The following is a 24929-nucleotide window of genomic DNA, read 5'->3' as shown; positions in this document are numbered from 1 at the left end:
GATACACAGATACTTAATTAAAACTGTTTTGAACAGTTTTACAACAAACAAGTGCAGAAATTGATCAAGAATTTCGTCATGTGATCCAATTAAAAAGAATTTAAATAAAGAAACGTGTTTTAAATATTCGATTAGGTAATTAGGTATTTATTTTTGTCAATTTGCTTACCCCAGTTACAATTTGTACCTAAATATCTTGAGCGAATAATTAATTAATTGATAAAAACTTAAGTAACCAATAACCATACTAATCTAAATTCTTCAATTTCGTGGTTCTTTAAATATGCTTACCTATACCAGAGTTTTACGATGTAATAGGTACTATTGTAAAACTGCCTATACTTACTAGGAAATACCGTACCTAATTTTAAACTTGGAATAGAAAATATATTCTTCAATTCTTAGATTAATCAATCCACCCAACCCAGGTAAAACCTAAAATTTTTATCTAACCGGTTTTTCCAAATGTAGGCAAATAACCTATTTATCTATTGTAGTTTGTAACTATTGGTAACATTCTTATTTCTTGGCATTTCATCAGATATCGAATAATTAATTATTATTGTTTGTGTAATGACCAATGACTCTATGTAAATGATTGGACGAATGATAAGTAATAATATTTCTATAATATCATATTGCACTGCAGTTAATGCATTACGATTGAACTTTGTATTCACGATATTAGTCGGCAATCCTTATTCATGATAATAATTTGATAACGTTAAACGTAACGGAACAGACGGGAAACACCCAAAATATTTTTACGTTCTTAGTAAATATCCTTAATTCTTCCACGGGTTTTTTTAAAACCCCCTAATTTAATCACTACCCTCATTACAACTTAAACTTTTTTATACGGACTTATCCTTTTGGCTTTTTTTTTCCTTTGCGAAAAATTCAACCGTAATAATTAGCTTTATGTTGTATTGCTATTAGTAGTAAAAGTAAAATAAGGAAGTTATCTGGAGGTCATTGATTGGCATTACCTAGGTAGGTACCAACATTTACTTAGGTAGGTATGTAAAAATGTGTCAATCACTTGTGTACACTAACTGAATATTTATTTTATAAAACAGCGAGCCAATTAGGAGACCCTAAATCTTCTGCCGTTTTTGACTATCCCTATAAATAGCAATGATAGCTAAGTGGTTAAGACTTTGGACTCCTGATCCAGGGAATCCAGGAACACTAAATTTTTGGAGTTATGTGCGTTTTGAGCAGTTAAAATAAATATCAACAATTACTTATTATTAATATTATCAACTATCGGAGTACAATGTTACCTATTTTGAATAAATGATTTTGACTTTTGATAAGTTATTGAACAAAGATTAAAAACTTGAATTTCGGGCGAGACGATTATTTTGTTGATTTTACCCTTAAATGAGAAATACGTTGTCGAGAGAAATCTCTAGGTACCTGCCTTGGTACCTATCAATTTAAATCACACATCGAAATATTATATACTTAGGTCACTGATATCACATGACGTCATTCGCGGAGGTAGGTCGGTACCTATTTAGAATTGTAAACATAATTATGTATTACGAATGTTCTTTGCAATTAATTAAGTTAATCACCTTAACCCTAGCTTTATTGGCATTAAGATTAGTATGCACTTCAGGTTGATTGATTAAATACCTATGTACTTAATTCAATACGCAGTAAAAAGGCATGAGTAGCTACTTACACACAGTGATGGATTAACCCTTAATCAAATTAAGCAATTGCCTAGGGCATCACGTCTGAGGGGGCACCAGAAGAAGCACAAAAAAAATCCGTCCTAAGGATTCGAATGCCCCCGAAAGCCGCAAGGCGCATTTCAATAAATAAATAAATTATGCTTTTTAGGGTTCCGTAGCCAAATGGCAAAAAACGGAACCCTTATAGATTCGTCATGTCTGTCTGTCTGTCTATAAGACCTATACTGTTGAAACTTAGTAAGTAGACTAGCTGTGCCCGCGACTTCGTTCGCGTGGAATAGTGAATGTTCGCCGTGATTCTTTAAATTGACATAACTTTTTTATTTATGAACCGATTGACATGAAATAAATACTAAATGTTAAGTGAAGCTTATTACAATATATTAGTGAAAACCGTATCTAAATCGAATAAGCCGTTTCTGATATTAGCGTGCACAAACACACAGACAAACAGACAAAAAAAAATTAATTACAATTTCGGGTTCGCCATCGATATAATGACAACCCCTGCTACTTTTTTTTTATATATTTCCATTGTACAGACACCACTTTTCTACAATTTTACTATATGTAAACTGAATAGTTTGCGCGAGAGACTCTTCCAAAGTGGTAAAATGTGTCCCCCCCCCCCCTCCCTTTAACTTCTAAAATAAGAGAATGATAAAATTAAAAAAAAATATATGATGTACATTACCATGCAAACTTCCACCGAAAATTGGTTTGAACGAGATCTAGTCAGTAGTTTTTTTTAATACGTCATAAAAACCTTAAATATGTTTAAATTTTCAAAGTAAGATAACTATACCAAGTGGGGTATCATAATATTATGTAAGGGCTTTACTTGTATATTCTAAAACAGATTTTTATTTATTTTTATGCATAATAGTTTTTGATTGACAAAAAAATACCCGAGTACGGAACCCTCGATGCGCGAGTCCGACTCGCACTTGGCCGGTTTTTTTATTGTTGTCGCACCTAACTACTCCACTTCTAAAGTACGTTACATCTCATCATCGTATTTTACAATGTTTTTAGGCGGAGTTGACATGCGGATAGGGGGGCCCACAGGCATGGATTGCTTAGGGCACCAAGTAGTCTTAATCCGTCACTGCTTACACAGTACTGTAATCAAGTAGTTTTACATAACAAGAGAAGAAGTTAATCGTACCCTCGGCCTCGGCGAACGAAATGACCGATCCATGGGTAATGCAATAGGTACATGTATGGATAAAAAAGTTTAGGTGAATAATAATGATTTGTGGCTTACATCTGTTTGCCGGGATTGATGGAATTGGTGTCGACGTCTCGGTCGAACTCTGTCCTTATAAAGTCCAAGGTGCCGTCGTCGCCGAAGGCACCCCATTCCGTGTTGATCAGTAATTCCGGCTTGCCTGGCTCGCCATCAAACAACTCGCAATTTTCTGTCTTCTCCACGTAGCAAGCATTGCTGCCTGTACCTATGAGGCCATATTTAAATGAAAAATTTTTTCAGGACGGTTCTATCTATCGTTTATTTTTAGTCTGCTTAAGATATACAGCAAGCGTGTAATCACATAGGTAGGTAATACTAGTACCTACAATACAATTCACAGAACAGGAAAATCCATATTAAGTGGGTAGGTAATTCTATATGGATATTATAGTTACCGTATGTTACGTTTTTAGGGTTCCGTACCTCGGAACGAAAAACGAAACCCTTATAGGACAGACAGACAGACACACAGACAGACAGGCAGACAACAAAGTGATCCTATAAGGGTTCCGTTTTTTCCTTTTGAGGTACAGAACCCTAAAAACCGGTCAACAGGAAACAAGTGTTATGATTATTATTGATTAGACAAAATAAATAATCTACTTAGAAATAATGTTATCACAAATGCACATTGATAAGATAAAAACAGTGACTCAATGAAAAAACGAGTGCGTTAATTTATGTAAAAATAAATGATTAAGTACTTAACAAGTAGGTAGATAGAAATAGTAAACCCTAAGCTTTTCGGAAAGGAAACACGAACCAATTTTGATTAAAATCACTTTTTTTTAATAAGTAATATCTAACAAAGTAAGGAAATCGCATCTGTATGTTTAATGTAGCCCCAACAAAAATTACAATCCATACTAATATTATAATAATGCGAAAGTGTGTCTGTCTATCTGTCTGTCTGTCTGTCTGCTACGTTTTCACGGCCCAACCGCTGAACCGATTTTAATGAAATTTGGTACAGACTTGGAATACATAGGCTATTTTTTATCCCGGAAAATCAAAGAGTTCCCATGGGATCTAAAAAAATCGAAATCCACGCGGGCGAAGCCGCGGGCATCCCCTAGTAGGTACATATTTTGGTTTGGGGATTTATGCTAGAGTCTCATCTCTAGAATTTTAACTGTGCTTTTCAAATAATGTAACTACATAATTAGATAGGTACAACTCACAGATATGGACAAATTATACAAGTACGCTAGATAAGATGTAGGTACCATACAAAATAACAGTTATTTTTTGCGCTGATTCAAAGCGCCTCACCGATCGTACCGGGAATTAAAATTAACACTTTGTGTAAAATGGTCTTGAAAGATCCATCGTTAATTTAGTTCCAAGTACGCTCACATGCCGCTCACTAATGCTATCAGCGCCAAAATGGCGATAATCAAGTAAAAAAAATAATAGCAAATTCAGCGCACTTGTTATTAGTAGAGGTCAGTGGATAATATTAAAGTATTAGTGTCATGACTCGTGAAACCCACAACATCCACAGCAGAAAGCAAGCGTACAAACAGCGCCATAAACAAGGTAAACCTACCAACGATGAGTCCTATCTTGCAGTTGTGGTTTTTCCACGCGCAAGACATCAATGTGCCCGTTGTGTCATTCAGAATAGCGCATATATCAATCTGGACGTCCTACAAGAATGGAAAAACATGCTTTTAGAAAAGATATTAACCCATTTTATAACGAGGCCTTCATTACCGGCGAATCGTTGATGATGATTTATTATACATAGAGGCTTTCGTTTCCATTATGGAAACCCAGTCAAGAGAAATAAATGCATGTTGTATGATGTTGGTGCTGATTAAAATATGTATTCACTTATCTCCGTGTGTTTTAAGGGTCCCAAATTAATATTTTCCTTATCGATTAAAATTAGGATCATCTAAAACTTGGAATTCTAGTTAGAATATAAAATATCGTTAGAATAAGCATGTCTCAAAAGTATTTTCGGACTCCATTATGTAAGAAATTTAAAAAACTTAAGCCAAGTGAAAAGTTTGAATACGAACCACCAAGAATCATGCGAACGTGCTCATAAAGATGGTATTATGATCGAACAGGCATAGTTACCGACCAAATAATATAAACAAATTAATTCGTTGAAGGCTGAACTGATTAATTTGTCAAAGGGGAAAATTTAATTGCACAACAAAAAAATTAACGGACATCTAATCTAATGTCTCCATCGTCACTTAAACTTGTAGAACCAATTGTACTATCCTACAAAAAACCAATTGACTTTGATTGGTTTATTTATTGGTCTTGGTAGCGCTTGATCCTAATAATTTTGATATTAAAATAGTAGGCATGCAAACAATAAATAGGTACTTAGGGAGGACATAGTTATGATTTAATACCTAAGATGTTAGTGGTCATTAATAATAATTTTTAAGCCTCAATAGCTCAACGGTTATAGGAGCGGGCTGAAATCCGAAAGGTCGGCGGTTCAAACCCCACCCGTCGTACCCACTCCTAACACAAGCTTTACGCTTAGTTGGAGGGGAAAGGGGAATGTTAGTCATTATTCAAATGGCTAATATTCTTTTTTTAAAGAAAAAAAAATTATGGCTTTTGCTTGAGCCATTTAATAATAATAATTAAGCTGAGTTTGATTTCTTTTGGTCAGTATACCAAATATTTATAATAAGTACCTACCATATTTTATATTACGTGCATTTAGTATTTTATTTCTCTAGTGAATTTTGTTCGGAAAAAGCATATTTTATTGCTGTGCAATTAAATACTACCCTTAATATGTGAGGCACTAGCTCCAGTAACAATTAAATGAGTAATTCTCGACGTACCACCTGAGTAGATGTATGGGTAGATCATATATAAAATCAAAATACCTATAAAATTATAGTAAAAAAAGAATTTGTTTTGTATGAAAATATTCACGATTAGCTAGATATGCACGATTGCTACATTTTTTACCATTAAATGAACAACAATAGATGATAAATAAAAATAAACCACCGATAAAGAAGTCGTAAAACTGAAATGTTACAATATATACCTAGGTGTAGGTGCATGCAATAGAATATTATTATGTCCTATTGTTTCGGGTGAAGTCCGATAAAGTGTGAAGAGTAGATGCGTTTGTGCATTAGTTTGGTCACTTGAGCTGAGATTCCATTATTATTAGAAAGCCTCTATTGGATTCTCTTTGGCTTTAGACATGCCTTATTTTCTAGACAGAGATCATCCGCAACTCACCGATAATGATTCCTATTCGGCAATGGGGATTCTTATGCGCACAAGACATAAGGGTCCCGGTCGCATCGTTCAATATGCCCATTACAGATAAAGTTAGGTCCTGGAAAATGTTGTTCTATATAATTTGGAATATGTACGTAACTATTAGCAAAAAAACCTTCAAAAACAAGATTGAAAGGCGCTGCAGTTATTGTGATATGAAATTCCTTTTCAATGTCAAGTTGGTAAATAATTAAAATGGTTACCTACTTAAAAAAAATCTTTTAAATAAGTAATTGTTTAATAAAATTCATTTTTAACAATAACTTTTTACAAACTTTAGAAGACATTAAAACAAAGGTACTTACTAATAATACTTACACCTATTTATTTATTCTTAAAAATCAGTTCGAAGAGCAATTATTTATATTATTCTGTATTTACCTAGGGTAGCTACTATAGCATTTTTTTTACATTAGGTAAGAACCGTATAAGTTTTTTATCATTATAAAATAAAAAAGTTATCGCAACGTTTAATAGGATAATAGTTAACCATACAAGAACTAGGAAGGTAATCAACAACTTACCCCGCGTCTAGCGATTGCGTCCTTGAGTCCTTGCACGACGTCTTCGCCGACAACCCCTGAACATGAGAACCCCTTGGTCCAACGCTGCAGGATGCCTTTAGTAAGCCCCAGTTGTTTTAACGGGAAACTGAACGTGAAACCGAGGGCCAGCCGTTCTTCATACACGCCATGTTCCTAAAAACAAAAATGGCTAAGTTCAACATTCAACTTAGGTGCCTAGACAACAATTTTTTTTATTTTTTGTTATGCCTTAATTTACCTACATATTTATTTATCAAAATAATACTTTTGTGATTTTTTGTCACTATACGTTGATTTATCGGTATATTATAAACAAAAGTAACGACAGCAAAAAAAATACGTTTTTTATAAGTAGACAAATAAAAAAAAATATCTTTTACCAAAATTTTGAGCTTTTAAGCTGTTTATTTCAATTTAGGTATCAGGCATTTCTTATGTAGTTTTAATCAATATATTTACCTTCATAAAATTAGCTAAGCACTCGGCAATGTGGTCGAATAGAGCTAGACCTGTACCTGTCATGATGTGATTTGGTATAGCATAGATTTTTGATTGCATGTCAAAGTGATTTTCACCTAGGTTTATTATAAGCACTCTAAAGTTTGTTCCTCCTAAATCTAAAGCCAAGAATTTGCCACGTTCTGCAACAATAATAAATATCTAGTTATTGATAAATTTTTCAAAATAATATAAACAACAGGAATTAAATTGATGCGAAATCTGCGTTCAATACCTTTTCCATTAGGTAAATCTTGAATGTATGTGATCCAGCACTTAACTATTGCATTGGCATGTGAGTTTTTTCCAAGACCTTTGACAAGGTCATTGTGAAGTCTGCTCATTATCTCCCTGCACTGCTTTTCTGATAGATGAAAGATCTCGCATTCTTCACGAATCTGCAAAAAGTGGTTTTCTTATTAGTCTAACTATATACCTGTCTAGCCATCTATATTACAAAAAAATGAACAGGTATTACTTTAGTTGCTTGCCATTTCTGTGTTCTTATACCATCCATCTGGCAACGCATATAATATTATAAAGAGCTAAAGTAAGTTTGTTTGCAGGCGGTAATCTCTGGAACTATTGAACCAATTTTGAAAATTCGTTCACCAGTAGAAAGCTACATTATTCCTGAGTAACATATTTTATTTGCAAAAGCATTAGAGATCCCCATGAAAATTGTAACAAGCTACCCGTGCGAAGCCGAGGCGGGTCGCTAGTTAGTTATTTAATAAATCTCAATTGTCGTCTCACACATCTCTATTTTTAACTTAAATAAAATAAATTCATACAAAAATGTTTCTTTTTACACGTGACATCATACGGAAAAAGGGTACCTAATTGAAGTATTCTTCTAACAAAAAAGTTAAGTAGGGAGGGATTCCTCATTAACTCGCCTTATTTAATTTCTGGTGCACCGAAATCTAAAGAGTCCAAAGAAATCGTTCTCAGCTATTAAATATTAAAAAAAAAAACCACTACTTATACCTAATTCACTATAAGTTATTTATTTTACAAGTCTCAGATGATTCGATAACTAAATAAAGTCAATAGATTGCTTAGACTATTTCTCGGTTTCGTATGGGTAGCCTATTTATTCTTCAGACAAATGTGTCTGTGTTGTACTACAATAGGTACCTACTTATAAACCTTCCTCATAAAATGTTCTGAATTATAGTGAAATTCACTAAAACATGGAATCTACCTGACGTTACAGTTTCGTAATAAAAAAAAAATTGTTAAAATCGGTTAGGATTTGAGAAACTTATGGAGTAACATCAAACGACAAAAAAAATCCCTACCCCGAACGCACCCTTTTTGTTTTTCGGGATAAAAGCTGTTTTATGTATTAAAATATTCAAAATATGTGCATATAGGTTTTAATGTACAGAAATCCTTCAGTTACAAATAGCGTTGACTTGATACATTTAATGGAGCACGATATATTTGATTTAGTAATGCAACTTTTAAAAGTCATGACTATTTAAAACAGCAACAGGCAAAAGATGACGTAGTTTTCATTTTCCTTAACAGTTTAAGATTGAACAATGTCTGTCACCTACAAAGTTCTACATTAAATAACAATCCAGAACATAATGCAATTCTTTTGCATATAACTAATGGCGGTAAACTAATCGCTGGTTTTATCGCCAACAAGTTTCACAAGGTCAAAGCGGTCATTACAACACTACTGTCGCTTATGGTAGCTTTCCAATAAAACTAAACCCGGCTTAAACCAAACCAAGACGCTAGATCTATTTTTATTTAAATTTTAAAAATATTATTAAACTACCACTTACCTGTGGTACATGATTAATTGCCATACCCATTTTTAAATTAAGTTAATTGAATTTTTTACTGAATAAAACACTGCACAAGTTACGTATACTATACGACTTGCTAGGCGAGCAATGAAAACGCAACACGACTCCGTTGCTAAAGCTATGACCGTCAATTGCGCTTGTTTCTTGCAGACTGACGCGTTCTTTTTCATTCATGATAATAAAGTGTTGTTATCTTGCTCATGTGCGCAAACATTCTACAAGTCAGAGTAGTGCGGCATTATATTGTGCAATACAAAGGAGAAAAAGGTAAACTCATATTATGGCTATTTGTTTATTGTACTCATAAGTAGAGTATACCTGGCATACCACTAGATAAAGCAGATTTATAATTTGTCCCATAAATATAATGAATTATCTCCTATGGTCGGGACGGTATCCAATGCTTATCATAAATCCTGCGGCGCGCCTCTTGTTGTATAGTTTTGATTGGCCGTCGCGTGGGCTCGCTCATGACGTCATAAAAATTCCTCGATTCGACGCGCGTCTTTCTATATTTACATTTGCTGCAATAGTATGGGTGAACACTATCTGCGCTGGTAGTGATGCAAAGCAACGGTGTGTGGGTGCATATTGCAGAATAGCGGCATTTATTCATTTTTTTAAGGGTCGACCGCCGCCCTAATACCATTAAAATATGTTAATGGGTACTACTGATAGGTACTACTCAGTAGGTACCTACTATAATGCTGTAGGTACATTATAGTACTTTAATTACTATTATTTTATACGTAATGCAGATGTGATACGAGGTTCCATAGGATGTTATTAGTAAGTTCCTACTACCTTGGTAACTAATAAATACCTTTATTTTTAGTAAAGTTTTTTTGTTGACTGTACTTTGGACCCCAAACTAGAAGATTATTTAATTTTACTAAATGATGTAGGTCTGTATTAAAGAAAGTACTTTCGTGGAAGATATTAGGTAAAGTTTTGGAAAGAGTATTATGAAAAAAAAAAATTCGTTGACCTCGTAAATTATCACCTTTTCATTTGAGGTTATCACTTATCATTCATCAGTACCAATCACCGACATCAAAATGTAATCGGTAGACATAAATTAGAAACTGAGAGTAGGTAGATAAGCAGGTAATAAGTGTGTTTAGCTTAGACAAAAACCTGTACTGCCTGCCAGCAGGGATGCAATGACCGCTAGCGTGAAGGTTATTCGGTGTGACATTTTAAATTTTTATTAAGACGGTTATTCATTGATATGGAACATTTTCCATTTTTATTAAGATGATTGTAGATATTAATAGTGTTATCCCTATTCCCTACTAATCCATCGAAAGCTGTTTGTCTATTTATTATTGTTTCACTGCTCAACCGCTGAATGCTGAATCTATCATATCTACTCATACTTAATTAAATTTTTACTGACAAAATCCATAACTTGAATCTGGAGATGGATAGAGGATAGGTACACAACTCTTATTACGTTTTATCTCGAAAATCGAAGGTATTAGCTAGTAACCCTATAAAAAAATCTCAACTCTCTACACTGACAGACAGACGGACAGACGGACGGACAGTGGCGTCTTAGTAATGGGTTAGGTAACTTCATAAGTCTCAAATCGTTGCGATTAGATCATTAATTATTATCATTATCATCATCATCATCAACCTATCGCCGGCTCTTCTTTCAGAACGGGTTAGCCGTTAGGCTATAGTTCGCTAGCCAAGTGTGGATTGGCAGACTTCAGACACCTTTGAGAACATGATGAACATTACGGGGAACTCTCAAGCATTCAGGTTTCCACACATTTTTTCAAGCATAACTCCGAAAATATCCGGGTGCGTGCCCGGAATCGAACTTACGACCTCTCGAGTAGGAGGCGTCATCGCGTCGGCTATCATGACTGGAATTTGGATAGATCATTTATGTAGGGATAGATTATATTCTGCGTTTGCAATCCATGCTCACTTTCACAGGAAGTGCGTCATCGCCATATTAAAGTACCTAGTAAGTAGGTACATATAATTTGGCGATATCAGATCGATAAAATAATGCACGTTCTACTTGTAGGTCCTACATAACATTAACATTATATTAATTTTATATGAGTTTACATTTATAAACGGGTTAAAGTGGTTATTTTCCATGCGGATTTTAAAATCAACATAGGTATGTAGAATACCTATCTAGTATCTAGGTATTATTGACATCAACTAGGTTTACAACAATGTCAACTAAACCTTATTTAATAATTCATTAGCTTTATCTATTAGGTAAAGCTTGGCTTATTTTGGTTCTTGCACTTGGCTCCATTGGAAAAAAAATCGGCCAAGTGCGATTCAGACTCCCGCACCGAGGGTTCCGTATTCGGGTATTTTTTTCAACAGTTTGCACAATAAATCAAAAACTATGCATAAAAATAATTGAAAACCTGTTTTAGAATATACAGGTAAAGGCCCTTTCATATTATGATACCCCACTTGGTATGGTTGTCTTACTTTGAAAATTAAAAATACTAATTATTTATTTGTTCATAAACACATTTAAAGATATTTTCTTTATATGTGCTATTGACCTACCTATCTGCCCAATTTCATGATTCCAGCTTAACGGGAAGTAGGTACCCTATAGGTTTTCTTGACAAGCACGACGGACGGACAGACAACAAAGTGATCCTATAAAGGTTCCATTTTTCCTTTTGAGGTACAGAACCCTAAAAAGTTCAATGTGTACAATGATAATGAAAATAAAGTGATCCTTAGTTGGTTTTGTTCTCAGTGCTACATCCTTCGCTACGCATCTCCGATCGTACACAGTCATCATCACACTAATCACACTTCACACTAATATTATAAAGGCGAAAGTTTGTATGTGTGTGTGTATGTTTGTTATTCCTTCACGCAAAAACTACTGAACGGATTTGGCTGGGAATGGAGGTAGATATTTTAGTTTTTATCCCGGAAAATCAAAGAGTTCTCACGGGATTTTGGAAATCCACGCGGATGAAGTCGCGGGCATAAGCTAGTATCTTCATAAATCTATTCTTTTTCCTTGAAATTCGTCTTGAAAAGGCGTTTCTGCGTTGTGTAAAACCCCTATGATTTCTGTTGTACGTACAGAACAGGACAAATGAACCGAGATTTGGCACTGACTAGATGTTGCTTGTTTATTTTCGAGTGTCTCGTGATTGCTAATATAGCAGTGCGGTTGCGGCCAACGACGTGAGTTCGTAAATAAAGTATACAGTTTACTTAATTACGCACAGTGTTACGTAGGTATGTACCTACTACGTAAATGGTTCTCACGACTCACGAGATTGTATATCATTTATATGGCCATTAAATATAATTTAAATACAGGCAGACAGGTAATAAATATTAATAAGTACACAGGTAAGTATAGATACGTAGGTAGGTAGGATCGAAATAGTGCATAGATATTTTAAAAAATACAGGAAAATTAACTAACTCAATCATATTATTTGTTTCAGATTTTTCCTCAAATAAAAGGCTGAATGTTAGGCATATAGAATGGTTGTAATTTTAACCAAAGAAGTCAATTGCGAGTCAGCTTCGCAAACGAAGTGTTATGCAATTAGATATATCGAACAAGAACTACCTAACATTTTAATTTTTTCATTTTTTCATTTTTATGACAACCATTTTGAATTTCTTATTATTTGTTGTTATAGCGGCAATAGAACAAGCATTCTGTGAAAATTTCAGCTCTATACCTATTACGGTTCATGAGATATAGCACGCTGACAGACAGGCAGACGGACGGGCGGACGGACGGATAGCTGAGGCTTAGTTTAGTACTTAGTAGGCTCCCGTTGGCACCCTTCGAGTTCGCAGTCCACAGAATATAATATTATCCAGTCGAAAGCCACCAAAAAGCTACCAGTAAACTTTTTTTAGCGGATCTACTGAACTACTCATCACAGATCAAGTAAAATATGGATATGCCCAATATTTTTATCTAACTTGAGCCCGTACATAGGTACCTACGTAGGCTATAGTACTAGTGTTGAGAACTAATAATACGATTTAGTATGGTAGTGCTAACTATGTTACACAGCGGTTTATCTCAAACGTGGGTAACAACTTATCTCCTTTATTATAAATGATATTATCCTAAACGGATGATTATATTATTACATTTTAGGTAGGTATTCAGTAACTTGCAACTGGTTATAACCGGTCCTATACTGTTATGCATATTGAAGAAATAACAAAGTCACGATGAAATTTAAAAATCGTGTTTTAGACATCGTAAGATTATTAGTAGATAAGTAAGTACCTACTAAGTAGTAGATATTTTTGATATAATGTACTTACTGATAATAAAAAATGAGGATGTTTATTAGGTCTTGTAAATAGGGACCCTTTCACCGGGAGCCGATTTACCAAGACCTACCCATCTATAGGTTTGGCGATATAATAATATCTACCTCTCGATACCATATTCTACGCAAACTAGGTATGCTGGCTGCTTATGTATAAAAATTAAAATTATACATACCTAGTTAGCGTAGTTTATATATAGGGTGTTAAAGTTACACAGGATAAGATTAAGGTAATAGGTACTATTGAATCAGACAGGAAATTATGACAAATTATTTATTAGTTATGAAACGGTTGCATAATATTAAGGGTTTTTAAAACATAAGTGTGGGTTTAAAAAACGAGCCGCAAGGCGAGTTTTTTAATAGTATCACACGATCAAGGAGTGTTGTACCTAATACTTAATTCTGTTGAGTTTCATACATTAGATTACAGTTTCACACATTACATTACATTTCATACATTATTATTCATACGTTATAAAAAACCGGTCAAGTACGAGTCGGTCACGCACACGAGGGGTTCCGTCGTCCGTTCAAGAAGTAGCATTTTTATTTGTGATGTAACTACAAATACACGGTTTTCGAATTTTTCCCTTTACTTGTGTTATAAGCTATTGATATCTGCCAAATTTTATGTTTCTATAGGTCAACGGGCAGTGGACACTTATACCCTATAGGTTTCAATTCCCTTGACGGGTCTTGATAGACAACGACAGACAGACAGACAAACAACTAAGTGATCCTATAATGGTTCCTGTTTTCTCTGGGGATACGGAGTCCTGAAAAAAACCTACGGGCAAAATCTCGAAACAGAAATCACTATGCTTGAAATGTCAGTCAGTTTAACTTTTTGTAGTAGGACACCCTATATAGGGTGAGTCTTCATAAAGTGCACAAGTGTATGAAAAATCCGTCAAGTGCGAATCGGACACGAAGTGTTTCTTTTCGTACTATCGTATAAGAAATAGACGCTTAAGTAACACTTTTTATTTATTTTTAAATTTTTATAGCGGTTATTTTGAAATTTTTATTAGGTAAGTAAGTACGTATTATTATTTGTTTTAAAAGCAACAACAGAAATACATATTCTGTGAAAATTACAACGCTCCTCCTATTTTACGGTTCACGAGATACAGCCTGCTGACAGATAGAGGGACGGACGGACGGACGAACGGAATTTTTGAACCAAGTCGCACAAAAATTAGGTCTGTAAAACAAAAACTTTTTTATTAGGTATGTTTGTTATTTATATAAACGTATGTTGATTTATGATGACGTTTGTATGTTGTTTATGTAGACTGTACCTACTACTTACCTTAAACCCCTATAATGTTATAACTTATGTACCTACCTATGAGTACTAATATAGATTTACTGTTGATGTGAAGATCACACAAACAGTACCTAGGTATTCAGAGTACCTACCTAAAGTAAAGCGTGTAGAGTGTATAGTGTAGACTGTAGATTCAGAAGATGTCATATCTAGTAGACAGTAAAGTCATTGAATGAACATTGAACATGCCTCATTTGACCTTGTGCTGTGACCTTGTCCGACAGTGACCACATTTTTCGGTAATAATATACTTAAGGTAAGTACAAAAATATAATGGGTATGTACCTATGTACCTTCCTATTAGAGTTTTGCAACTATGTTGCAACTTGCAACATACAAAGTAAAGGAAAAGAAAGGGACCTAAGGAACTTTCCGCTATCTAGGTATGGTGTAACCATGGTGCAACACTAGATTTTTTTCTTTACTTACACAAATTAAGGTACCTACTTACTAAGTAGGTACCTTAAAGTACTTACCTAAGTATTTGATCATACCTAGTCTGTTAACATTGGAAATATTTATTTTCTGTTTCTATTTTATAGCTAGGTAGTTAGATACCTAAATCATAGAAAAGCCAAAGAAAAGCAGCGATTTTTTTTAAGTATTATAGGTACCTACTTACCTAGGTAGCAGAAATACTAGATACTCTCTGTAGAAAAGGTTACAGAAAAGGTGAAAACATTGTTGGTGTGATGCTGTGATCGTTGTGATGTAGTAATTTTCAGAATTGAAGAATAATATTTATATTTTACTAGCCGATGCCCGCGACTTCGCCCGCGTGGATATAGGTTTTTTGAAATCCCGTGGGAACTCTTTGATTTTCCGGGATAAAAAGTAGCCTATGTGCTAATCCAGGATAATATCTATCTCCATTCCAAATTTCAGCCAAATCCGTCCAGTAGTTTTTGCGTGAAGGAGTAACAAACATACACACACACACACACACACACACACACACACACACACACACACACACACACATACAAACTTTCGCTTTTATAATATTAGTGTGATAGGCACATAAGTGCGTAGGTTAGATCTATGATTTGAACACGCTGTATAACGGTATATATAGGCGGGTAGGTGTATTGGAATATTTTGTTTTGGACAAATATTTGCCATTCTGATACTCACGATATCCCGAGCTTGACGCATATCGATTCGTCTTGTCAGTCGCGACGACTGAGATAAAAGGTGATGAACGAGGAGCGTTGGAGTCCACAGGGTGCTGTCATAAATTCCACCGGGCACAAAGATATCCGCGTTCGAGCGAATACCGGTTTGTCTGAATTACTCGTGTAGAAGTGAAAGGAACGGATCGCTGCGAGCGGTGCAACGCGAGCACTTGTTTAGCAAGTCGACTACCGAGACTCGAGGGTCACCTTGAGACGCGGCGGCCGGCGCATGTGCACCACACCCTCGGCCTCGGCCCCCGCCCGCAGCCCGGCCCCGGCCCGCGTGACGTCACGCCCGGCCCCCTCCGCGCCACACCACAGCCACTGTGCCTCATCGCATCCGGCGTCGCTCCTAGTTCCTACAGCCTTGGTCAGATACAACTCGCGACGGCAGCGACGCGAGAGTCCGTGAGACGCCAACTTGACAAATGCGGCTCCTAGAGACTAGAAGGAACCATGAAGGAACTAATTAATTTTATTATTGCAATAAAGAATAGATTGTCCAACAAGGGACTAAAACGAACCGTCTCATACGAATTGTTTAGTCTCTTGAGTGGCAGCGAGAGAGACTATAGAATCAGCCCTACATCGCTAAATCACCCACTGCGCAAGATCAACGTCGTCTTGACACTTGAAGTAACATCGTAACATCAACTATAATAGCTTAAATGAATAAAGTATCAGAAAAGCATCGGAGCATAGGAGGCTAAGCTCAGGTAGAAATTTCTATAGGTACACTTTTATGCCCAAGAGCATTAAAAAATAGGTTTAGTCCGCTTACACTGGGCATAAAGAAAAACTTTACAAGCATGAGAAGTGAAAATGTATAAATTGGTTTACAGTTGACACTCCGAAGCACGGCTCTTGTGTATGCGCTTCACAGTGTGAAAGCCAGCGTTGACAGATGATATGTGAGGAATCCTACGAACGAGACGCAAAAAAGGTACGAAAAGCTATATAAGAACACTTTTGTACCGCTGACTTATGTAAAAAACCGAAAAAAAAAAACAGAAAAATGCTAAATTTTGAACTGTGTGATGTAAAGTTGGATTTGCATTGTTGATTTTTTGAGGTGTAAAAAGTCAAAGATGGTAAAACAGTCCTAAATTGCCTAAATCCTAACTAAGACTTTGAAAAAAGGTAGGAAAATAACCCTCCTTTGGGCTTCGCCGCAGTGAGGTTATAAGACTGATGGTCGCACAACCAATGGAAACGTTTAAGTGCGGAAACCAGCCCAGAGAGAAGAAGACTGATGATACGAAGGTACGAATTTTGTATCCTTCTGGTAATGCTACTGAAAGCCTTACAGACAGTTCCTTGTTCAGTCGAAGGCCGTAAGTCGTTTAGCACCTTAATGATCATATTCGCATGGCAGGGTTATGCACATGCATTAGGTGTATGTGGCGTGTTAATAGAAAAAGGTCATAAGGTCGACAGGTTTTTGATGCAATAGTTTTGCGGAATTGCTACTCGAATTCTGAGGCCGACCGTACCTATTGTGCGCCGCCACGTTGGACACGTTTCAGTTTCGCGTCGTTGGTGGCTGCCGGCGTCGCGCTCAGTGTATGTCCAAGCCTTAGACCCTCTCGCTCGGTTAACGTGATGCCCTTCACGCAATACAGCGTCAAATAACGCAACTTTTGAATTCTTGTGAAACATTTCAAAAGCGTTCGTCACTTATTGGAAATATTACCTATCTCATTCACATAATATCTATACATAGGTACCTACAACTTATTGAAAAATATTTTAATCTTTTTATTAGAAACGGATGGAATTATAATTCCTTTCCTTTGATGCCTTACTTTAGATAAAAGCAATAATTAATTTTATTAAAATGGTGCCAAATATTTAGATAAGCGCATAAAATTCATAAAATTTATTACTAGTCTACCTAGATACTGCACAATCTTTGTGAACGCAAGCCAGTTTATTACCTTATTGGGTACCGTATTGGTCATTTTGGGCAATATTCTTTATTTATAACTATGGATTTAGTCTTTCTAAATCCTACCAATTCTAATCTACACTCAGCAATAAATAAATAAATAATAATAATTGATGAATGATGAGCCAAAAATGGAATTCCCATGCTGCGTTTGATGTCCTTCCGGACATGTAAGAAATAATGCACCCGGGGAAATAGCTCCCGAAAAATACCGGAAATAAAACCCCGAGGAAATAAGCCCTAATTTGTAATTTACGTACTTATTTATTATTTTTATTACTTTTGTAGGTACCTAATTTTTTGTCTACTGATTAAGTTATAAAATGTATCAGTGGTTTACAATTAAAGTAGAGCCCGCTTCATCGAAGCGATAGCACCATCGTTGTAGATATAAGATTTTTTTTTATAGCATGCGATAGCTCGTTGGCGGCATCCAGGTTTGGGGACTGGAGCCTAAAATCGTAGGTAAACTTTCCACAGAATATGGCGGAAACAACGTTATCTGTGCATGTCATTTTTCCCTCTCAGCGCACCTCAGCCCAAGAAAGGCCTGGTGAATGAGTTTTGCCTGAGATACAAGATTATTAGTCATAAGATTATATTCCCAAATCAATTAACTCGAAAAAAGACGGGCTTTCATACTATTTAACCTCTTACTTATGGGTGGAATGTCGGTAAATCGTTTCTTATGAGTAAACTGTACTACCACAGAATTATACTACGTGCTACTACCAACGTCATACCACAGCCCTGTCAAAATTGTTGGTAAGATTCAACCACAGCGACTTAAACTGGATTGATAGAGCAATCAGTCAGTAAGTCAGTCAGGACAAGTCTTTTGTATGTAGGTATAGATTACTATACCTACTATTTATAGATAAGTAGTCGTATTCAAATATTAGTATTCCTCTCGAGTGGAGTGAAAGGATTGTATGTCGTTTGTGGGTGTGGCACCGGCGAGACACGGCCGGCTCGCGGCTCGACGTGCCCCTGCGCAGGTTAGCGATCGCCGCGCGAACGGGTTCCGTGATACCGCGCACGTGTTCTCGTAAGGTGTGTTCTCCGCATGGCCTCAAGCTAGCCTCAAGCTTTGCGCAGGTTATAGCTTCAGCGCACCGCAAGCGCCGCACGCACCAAACCTACTTAAATATGTCAATGACGTCAACAGTCGCTAATTATTCGGTGTTGCAAGCTCTTGCGGCTCTAATGAGCAATGACCTTGACATAATGTCATTCCAAGTCCCAACCGAATTTCGGCTACGGCGGCCAATCTTCTAACTCTCTCAATTTATTATCTCAATCTCTTAGCTGTTGGATCAAAAGGAAAGGAGGATACAGGTACTTCTTGAGAAGGCACGCATTGTGAGGAGGTTCCTCACTCTGGAGTCCTGACCACCGTCCACTGGCAGCTTAGGTCCTACCTCGCTGCTAGGGGAACCCATTCGAAAATATATTTTTCGGAATTTTTATTTAATTAAATTTTTTGGAAATACCTTTTACAAATATGTCATCGTAATGAAGTACCTAATGCAAGTAAGTAAATGAGAAAAACTTACTACGAGTATGTAATCGAGAAAAAGACTACTGTGAATGGTATTTATCGTTCTAAGGATTATTATGGAACTGGGCCAGATGAACGAAGGTTGTTAGATGTAGTATCTAGCTACGGAAAAGGATTAAATGTGAGCGGGAGCATCTTATTGGGTGGATCCTCTGTATAATTTTTGAATAGCGCTTGCGATAAGTCACCTTATTCTTACTGGAACAGAGTCTTTAAACTTGTCGCATGGCGGTAGCCGTTGCAAGGATATTTTCAACATCAACACCAAAAAAAAATAGGAAATGTCAAATCATAGGCACGATGGAAAAAATACTAGTTCTATTGGTTTCACGTGGCCGAAAGGTAAATTTTTATTAATCTGACTTATCCAAGGTCATTTAAAGTTTTACCTCAGTGGAGTGGAACAAAGGCTGCATTGCGATTTTAGCTTTCCCTCCTCCTTTTTTGTAAGTCGGTTAAAAAATTAAAAAGTGTTATTTCTTGTACGATGGTACCTACGGAACCCTTCGTGTGCGAGTCCAACTCGCACTTGGCGGTTTTTTTAATGAAAATAAAAATATGGCTTACGAATCATTTAAGTAATATTATGTATGACTTACATTCGAGTTAAAAAAATGATAGCTTTTAGGTACCTAGGTGGGAGAGATAGGTAGGTAATGTCAGTAATAGGATACATATAACAATTACCAACTAACGTCGAGTTAAATCTTTCCTCTTTATAATATTAAAGTAGGTACCTATACGTAATTGTACTTATTTAATCTATACTAATAAATAAAATTGGAGTGTCTGTCTGTAATTTCGAAATAACTACCGCATATTAAGGTCATATGGTTATTTGAACGATACTATAACTGAATCACACGTTTTTAAAATTTTTGTCTGTCTGTCTGTCTGTCTGTTTGAAAAGGCTAATCTTGGGCACGGCTGAACCGATTTTGACGGGATTTTCACGGACAAGTAGAGAATTGACCAGGGAGTAACATAGGCTACTTTTTAACCGACTTTCAAAAAGGGAGTTGTGTTTTTCTACCTATGTACACCGAAATCTCCGAGATTTCTCAACCGATTTGCGTCATTTCTTTTTTAATCGATAGAGGAACTTTGCGACATTGTTTCATAAAAAATTTGAAGTCCAACTCCTCAATCCTGATGCTGCAGGGGATATGACCAATCCACGCGGGCGAAGCTGCGGGCATCAGCTAGTACATAACATAAGGTTGTCCTTTGTTTAATTAAGTGTATCATATATTCTGTCTTTGTATTTTTGTAACAATAAAGTTGTTTAAATAAATAAATAAATAATATACCTATACATATGTATATCGATCGCATAGGTACTAATAACTAATTTTATGATGTAGAATCACAGAATGTACTAGTTGACACTACTGAGGTAGATATTATTAGTTCAATGGTTGACACATCTAGGGTCTTTAGGACGTTCTAATGAAGGTAGGTACTCGTACTTATTGGGTTTTCTCAGTCCAGAAACGAGCTCATTTTCCCGCCTTATGGAAAGTCATGTAGTACTGAATAAAGCATGATTTAAATTGGTTTTATATTATGTACTTGCAAGCCTTGTGCCTATCAATGCCAATGTGTCATGTTATTCATTATTACAGGGGAAGCCCCTATGAACAATGAGGCAATTTGTGCCAATATTTATTACTCTTTTGTCATTACATTTTACTATAAGTTTTGAATTTTAGTGAGAGTTTTGAAAGAAAACATTTTTTTTTAAGATTTCAGTTAGTCATAGTAATAACAATATAAATATTGAAAGACATAAGCTATTTTTGTCCCGGAAAATTCATTTCCACGAGATTCTTAAAGACCTAAATTCATGTAGTTAGTTGCGGGCATCATCTTAAAACCCCTAAAAATCTTTAATGAAGGCTGATTCATCCGAATTATCTTATTTTTAACCGACTTCCAAAAAAGGAGGAGGTTCTCAATTCGTCGGAATCTTTTTTTTTTTTTTTTATGTATGTTCCCCGATTACTCAAAGACCCCTGGACCGATTTGGATTTTTTTTTGTTTGATCGGGTATACTGTCCAGGTGGTCCCATATAAATTTGGTGAAGATCTGATGAATATCTTCGGAGATGGAGAACAGAACTCCTCAATGGATAAGAGCAAATTGCTCGCGATCAGTGTAATAGCTCAGTAAACAGTAAAGTTTTAACTGGGCATAGCATATTATAGTACAGTGGGGCCACTAAAAATTGTGAAATAAAAAATTTTCAAAAGAAAAATAAAACCGACTTCAAAAACCACAAACACTAAAAAGTAAAAAATAATTTCTGTTTAGCTACACGTGTAATGTACCTAGGTATGAAGTCGAGCGAGCTTCACTCTTGGATTTCTAATTTTGTTTTAATAAGCTCGCTCGACTTCATACCTAGGTACATTACACGTGTAGCTAAACAGAAATTATTTTTTACTTTTTAGTGTTTGTGGTTTTTGAAGTCGGTTTTATTTTGTCTTCCTACAGTCCTTCGCCGGACTTAGCTATAACTCAACCGAAGCGACCTCTAAGCGGAGATTAAGAAATTGTAAACTAGTGATAAAAGTGATAATGGGGTTTATCTGAGAAATAAACTTTAGTTTAAGTGTGTTTCATTTATAATCTCTACACTCGTGTTAACACAAAAGCGATAAAAACTTACAGGAAAATTACAATTGAAGAAATCTCATATACTTAAATACTTAGATTTAAGGCTTACTGCTTATTTTTATCTAAGTAAATAGTAAATAGATATGACAGCCAAAACTTGTATCCAGTCAAAACTACTCGTGAATTACTATGGAACTACTTTTAAGTTTTGACTGAAAAAAACCAATCTTGGTCAGCTTGGTGATGAGAGACGTCTAAAGTAGTTTTACAAACTTCTAAAAAAACACACCGATCGACAATTTCCATCTTGAAAGTCGGTTAGAAAAAGTTTTTCAGGGTCCTTCTCCTAAACATGAAAAGTGAGAGAGTTTAAAAAATGCCATTTAAGAAATAATGACTGCTGAAGATTTTAATAACTACTTAGCATAGCTTCGGATTACGGAACCCTACCTTATGCATGTTCTGAGTTCAACTTCTGACACGCAACCAGTTTTTCAAAATTTAGGTACAAACAAATCTTGGTAATTTAGAATGAAATTTGAATATTATGTAGATAAGCTGAATGACCCTTTAAATCTCTTTTTGATTTAATCCTCACCCCGACGCAAACTGAAGGTCTCTGTAATAACTGTTTGACATCGTAGCACTCAAACGGATGGATCGATTTGAATGTGGTTTTTCCTGGTTATCCGTTGGTAGTAAACGTTTTCCCGGATGAATACATTCGAGGGCATTTTCTATCCCGGGAAAATATAGGATTCGTAGGGGATTTCAATAAATCTTAAGCCATGCGAACGTAGATTGAAAAATCTATATTAATATAGGTATATATTATTTTAAAGGAGTAGGTATACTTACCTAAGTATTATGGTATGAGTAGTAATATAGAGGTACATAAATTAGGTAAATTATTTTTTAAAGTATATGTAAAGATTACGTAATTTCTTTTGCATTTTTGATTTTCCTCATAAAACTATTTACGTAAACCTATATTAGCTTGTATATACTCGTATTATACAAAGTACCGACTCCGTGGCGAAACTATTGTTCACGGTCCACTTCTAATTGAAAGACAATTTAACATATTTACATACCTTGAAATCCACCAAATCCTTAGTCATTTTCCTTCGGTTGAGTACAGGCACTAAGTACCACACTTCAAAGCGTAATGAGTAGATAAGTTTTCCACACGTCTTTCTATAACCTTCCGTCAATAAAATCCTTTATCTTTACACAATAATAATAATCTTTATCTAAATTATAACCGTGAATTGCCGTTATTATATTATTGGCACTCTAAGAACGAATTGTTATATTGTATTTTCTTAGGGGGACATTATTTACCACCACTGCAGAAACAATAAATTAATTCAACAAGGCTTATCGTTCAATAATATTTTGTTCCAGTACTTGTGGCTTCAAAAAAGAACTGAAAGTTATAACGCAGTGTTTACGTATAGGTATTAAGTATTATTTTACACTATGGTTATATAGATTTTCTTTGGCACGGTTTGATATGTTACTTGGACTAGTACCAACTAGGAATGGACTATTGACTTTGAGAACGCAGATATACCTAACCATGTCTTATGTAATTGTGTTTACATTTAGTTTATTGACTTATTTACTATTGCGGCTTATTATATTTTATCTTCGTTTATCATTAAAACTGATTAACTTGTAACCTATCTCCTATTCTACCCTTGCAATTTATTAATTTTCAGTAAATTTTATGATCCATTAAAATCATTAATATTAATGAGTTTAGGTATTATCGTACCTGAGTGAATATGCAAACTTTGCTACTGTTCATAGCAATAATTTTTTTAAACAATTTCTCCTCTTATCAAAACTTCATAAAATATCGGTGGAATTAGGTAAAATGGGCGCGGTAATGCGAAGTAATAAAATAAGTCAAAATTATATCTATTTAAAACTTTATCATAATCCGTCCATATTTTTTTAAAGCCGTCGTTGTTCTTGGATACTAAGACATACATAATATGTACTATGTTTTTGAAAGTACAGGTTTTTTCAGTTTTCCCTCATAATATTATGTATGACGTATGCCATAAATATATTAGGTATATGCCAAATTGCATTCAATTTCGTTCAATAGTTTAATCGTGATGTGCGAACAAATAGACAGACAGACAAGAATTTTAAAAATCGGTCAAGTGCGAGTCGGACTCTCACACGAACGGTTCCGTACCATCATAAAAGAAAAAACACTCTTTTTTTTAAATTTTCATGGCGGTCATATTACAGAAGTTTTTATTTTGCTATACTAGTATTAGAAAAGAAATACACATTCTGTGAAAATTTCCACTCTACCTATTACAACAGTTTTACCATTATGTAACGGTTAACCAGATACAGCCCGCTGACAGACGGACGGACGGACAACGGAGGCTTAGTTTAGGGTCCCGGAGGCATCCTTCAGGTACGGAACCCTAACAATACTGTGTTAGGTACTTTTCAAAAATATATTTACCAACTATACCTTTTGTGTGCGACTTCGTTCACGTGATAAAATAATAATAATTTATCTACTATAAATTATTATTATAGTAGAAAAAGGACTCGGGCATAATGTATCTTGTATCAGTGAAAGAATTTTCAGAATCGGAAAATAATAATTACGAGTAGTTCCGAAGATACCCCCTGCATCCAAACTTACAAACTTTATTTTTGCCTCTTTATAAGTAATATTAGTGTACTTACGTAGACTACAGAATTCTTCAAGCCTCAGTTTTATCATAAGAAGTTATTCCAACTTACAGATTTAAATAATCTTTTCCTCGTACATATTTATTTTTAAATAGCTCTATCATCAACATCCGAGTCGTATGGCTCATTGCTAGTTGACA

At 35.3% G+C, this 24929-nt stretch overlaps 1 protein-coding gene across 5 annotated transcripts in view; it reads right to left on the bottom strand.

Annotated features, from left to right (window-relative positions):
- Positions 1-23622, bottom strand: part of LOC123870369 (hexokinase type 2) — a 42001-nt gene extending 18379 nt beyond the window's left edge. For 2 of the 5 annotated variants that reach the window (XR_006797065.1, XM_045913649.1), the window contains exons 1-6: positions 9080-9385; positions 7513-7675; positions 7239-7420; positions 6759-6932; positions 4508-4607; positions 2974-3163 (exon numbers count right to left, since the gene is read on the bottom strand). Coding sequence is in view for 4 of the 5 variants with exons in the window: in XM_045913649.1 (XP_045769605.1) it covers positions 2974-3163; positions 4508-4607; positions 6759-6932; positions 7239-7420; positions 7513-7675; positions 9080-9109 (839 nt within the window). In the remaining variant the exon portion in view is untranslated. Of the gene's footprint in view, positions 1-2973; positions 3164-4507; positions 4608-6192; positions 6293-6758; positions 6933-7238; positions 7421-7512; positions 7676-9079; positions 9409-15889; positions 16145-23153 lie in introns of those variants that run through there. The other 3 variants (XM_045913651.1, XM_045913652.1, XM_045913650.1) reach the window with 3 other exon arrangements.
- Between the last annotated feature and the right edge of the window lie 1307 nt (positions 23623-24929).

The sequence above is a fragment of the Maniola jurtina genome, chromosome 12 (genome assembly GCF_905333055.1).
Source record: "Maniola jurtina chromosome 12, ilManJurt1.1, whole genome shotgun sequence".
Classification (NCBI taxonomy): Eukaryota; Metazoa; Arthropoda; class Insecta; order Lepidoptera; family Nymphalidae; genus Maniola; species Maniola jurtina.
Note: the sequence above shows the minus strand (reverse complement) of the source record. Positions and strands in the feature narration are given on the sequence as shown.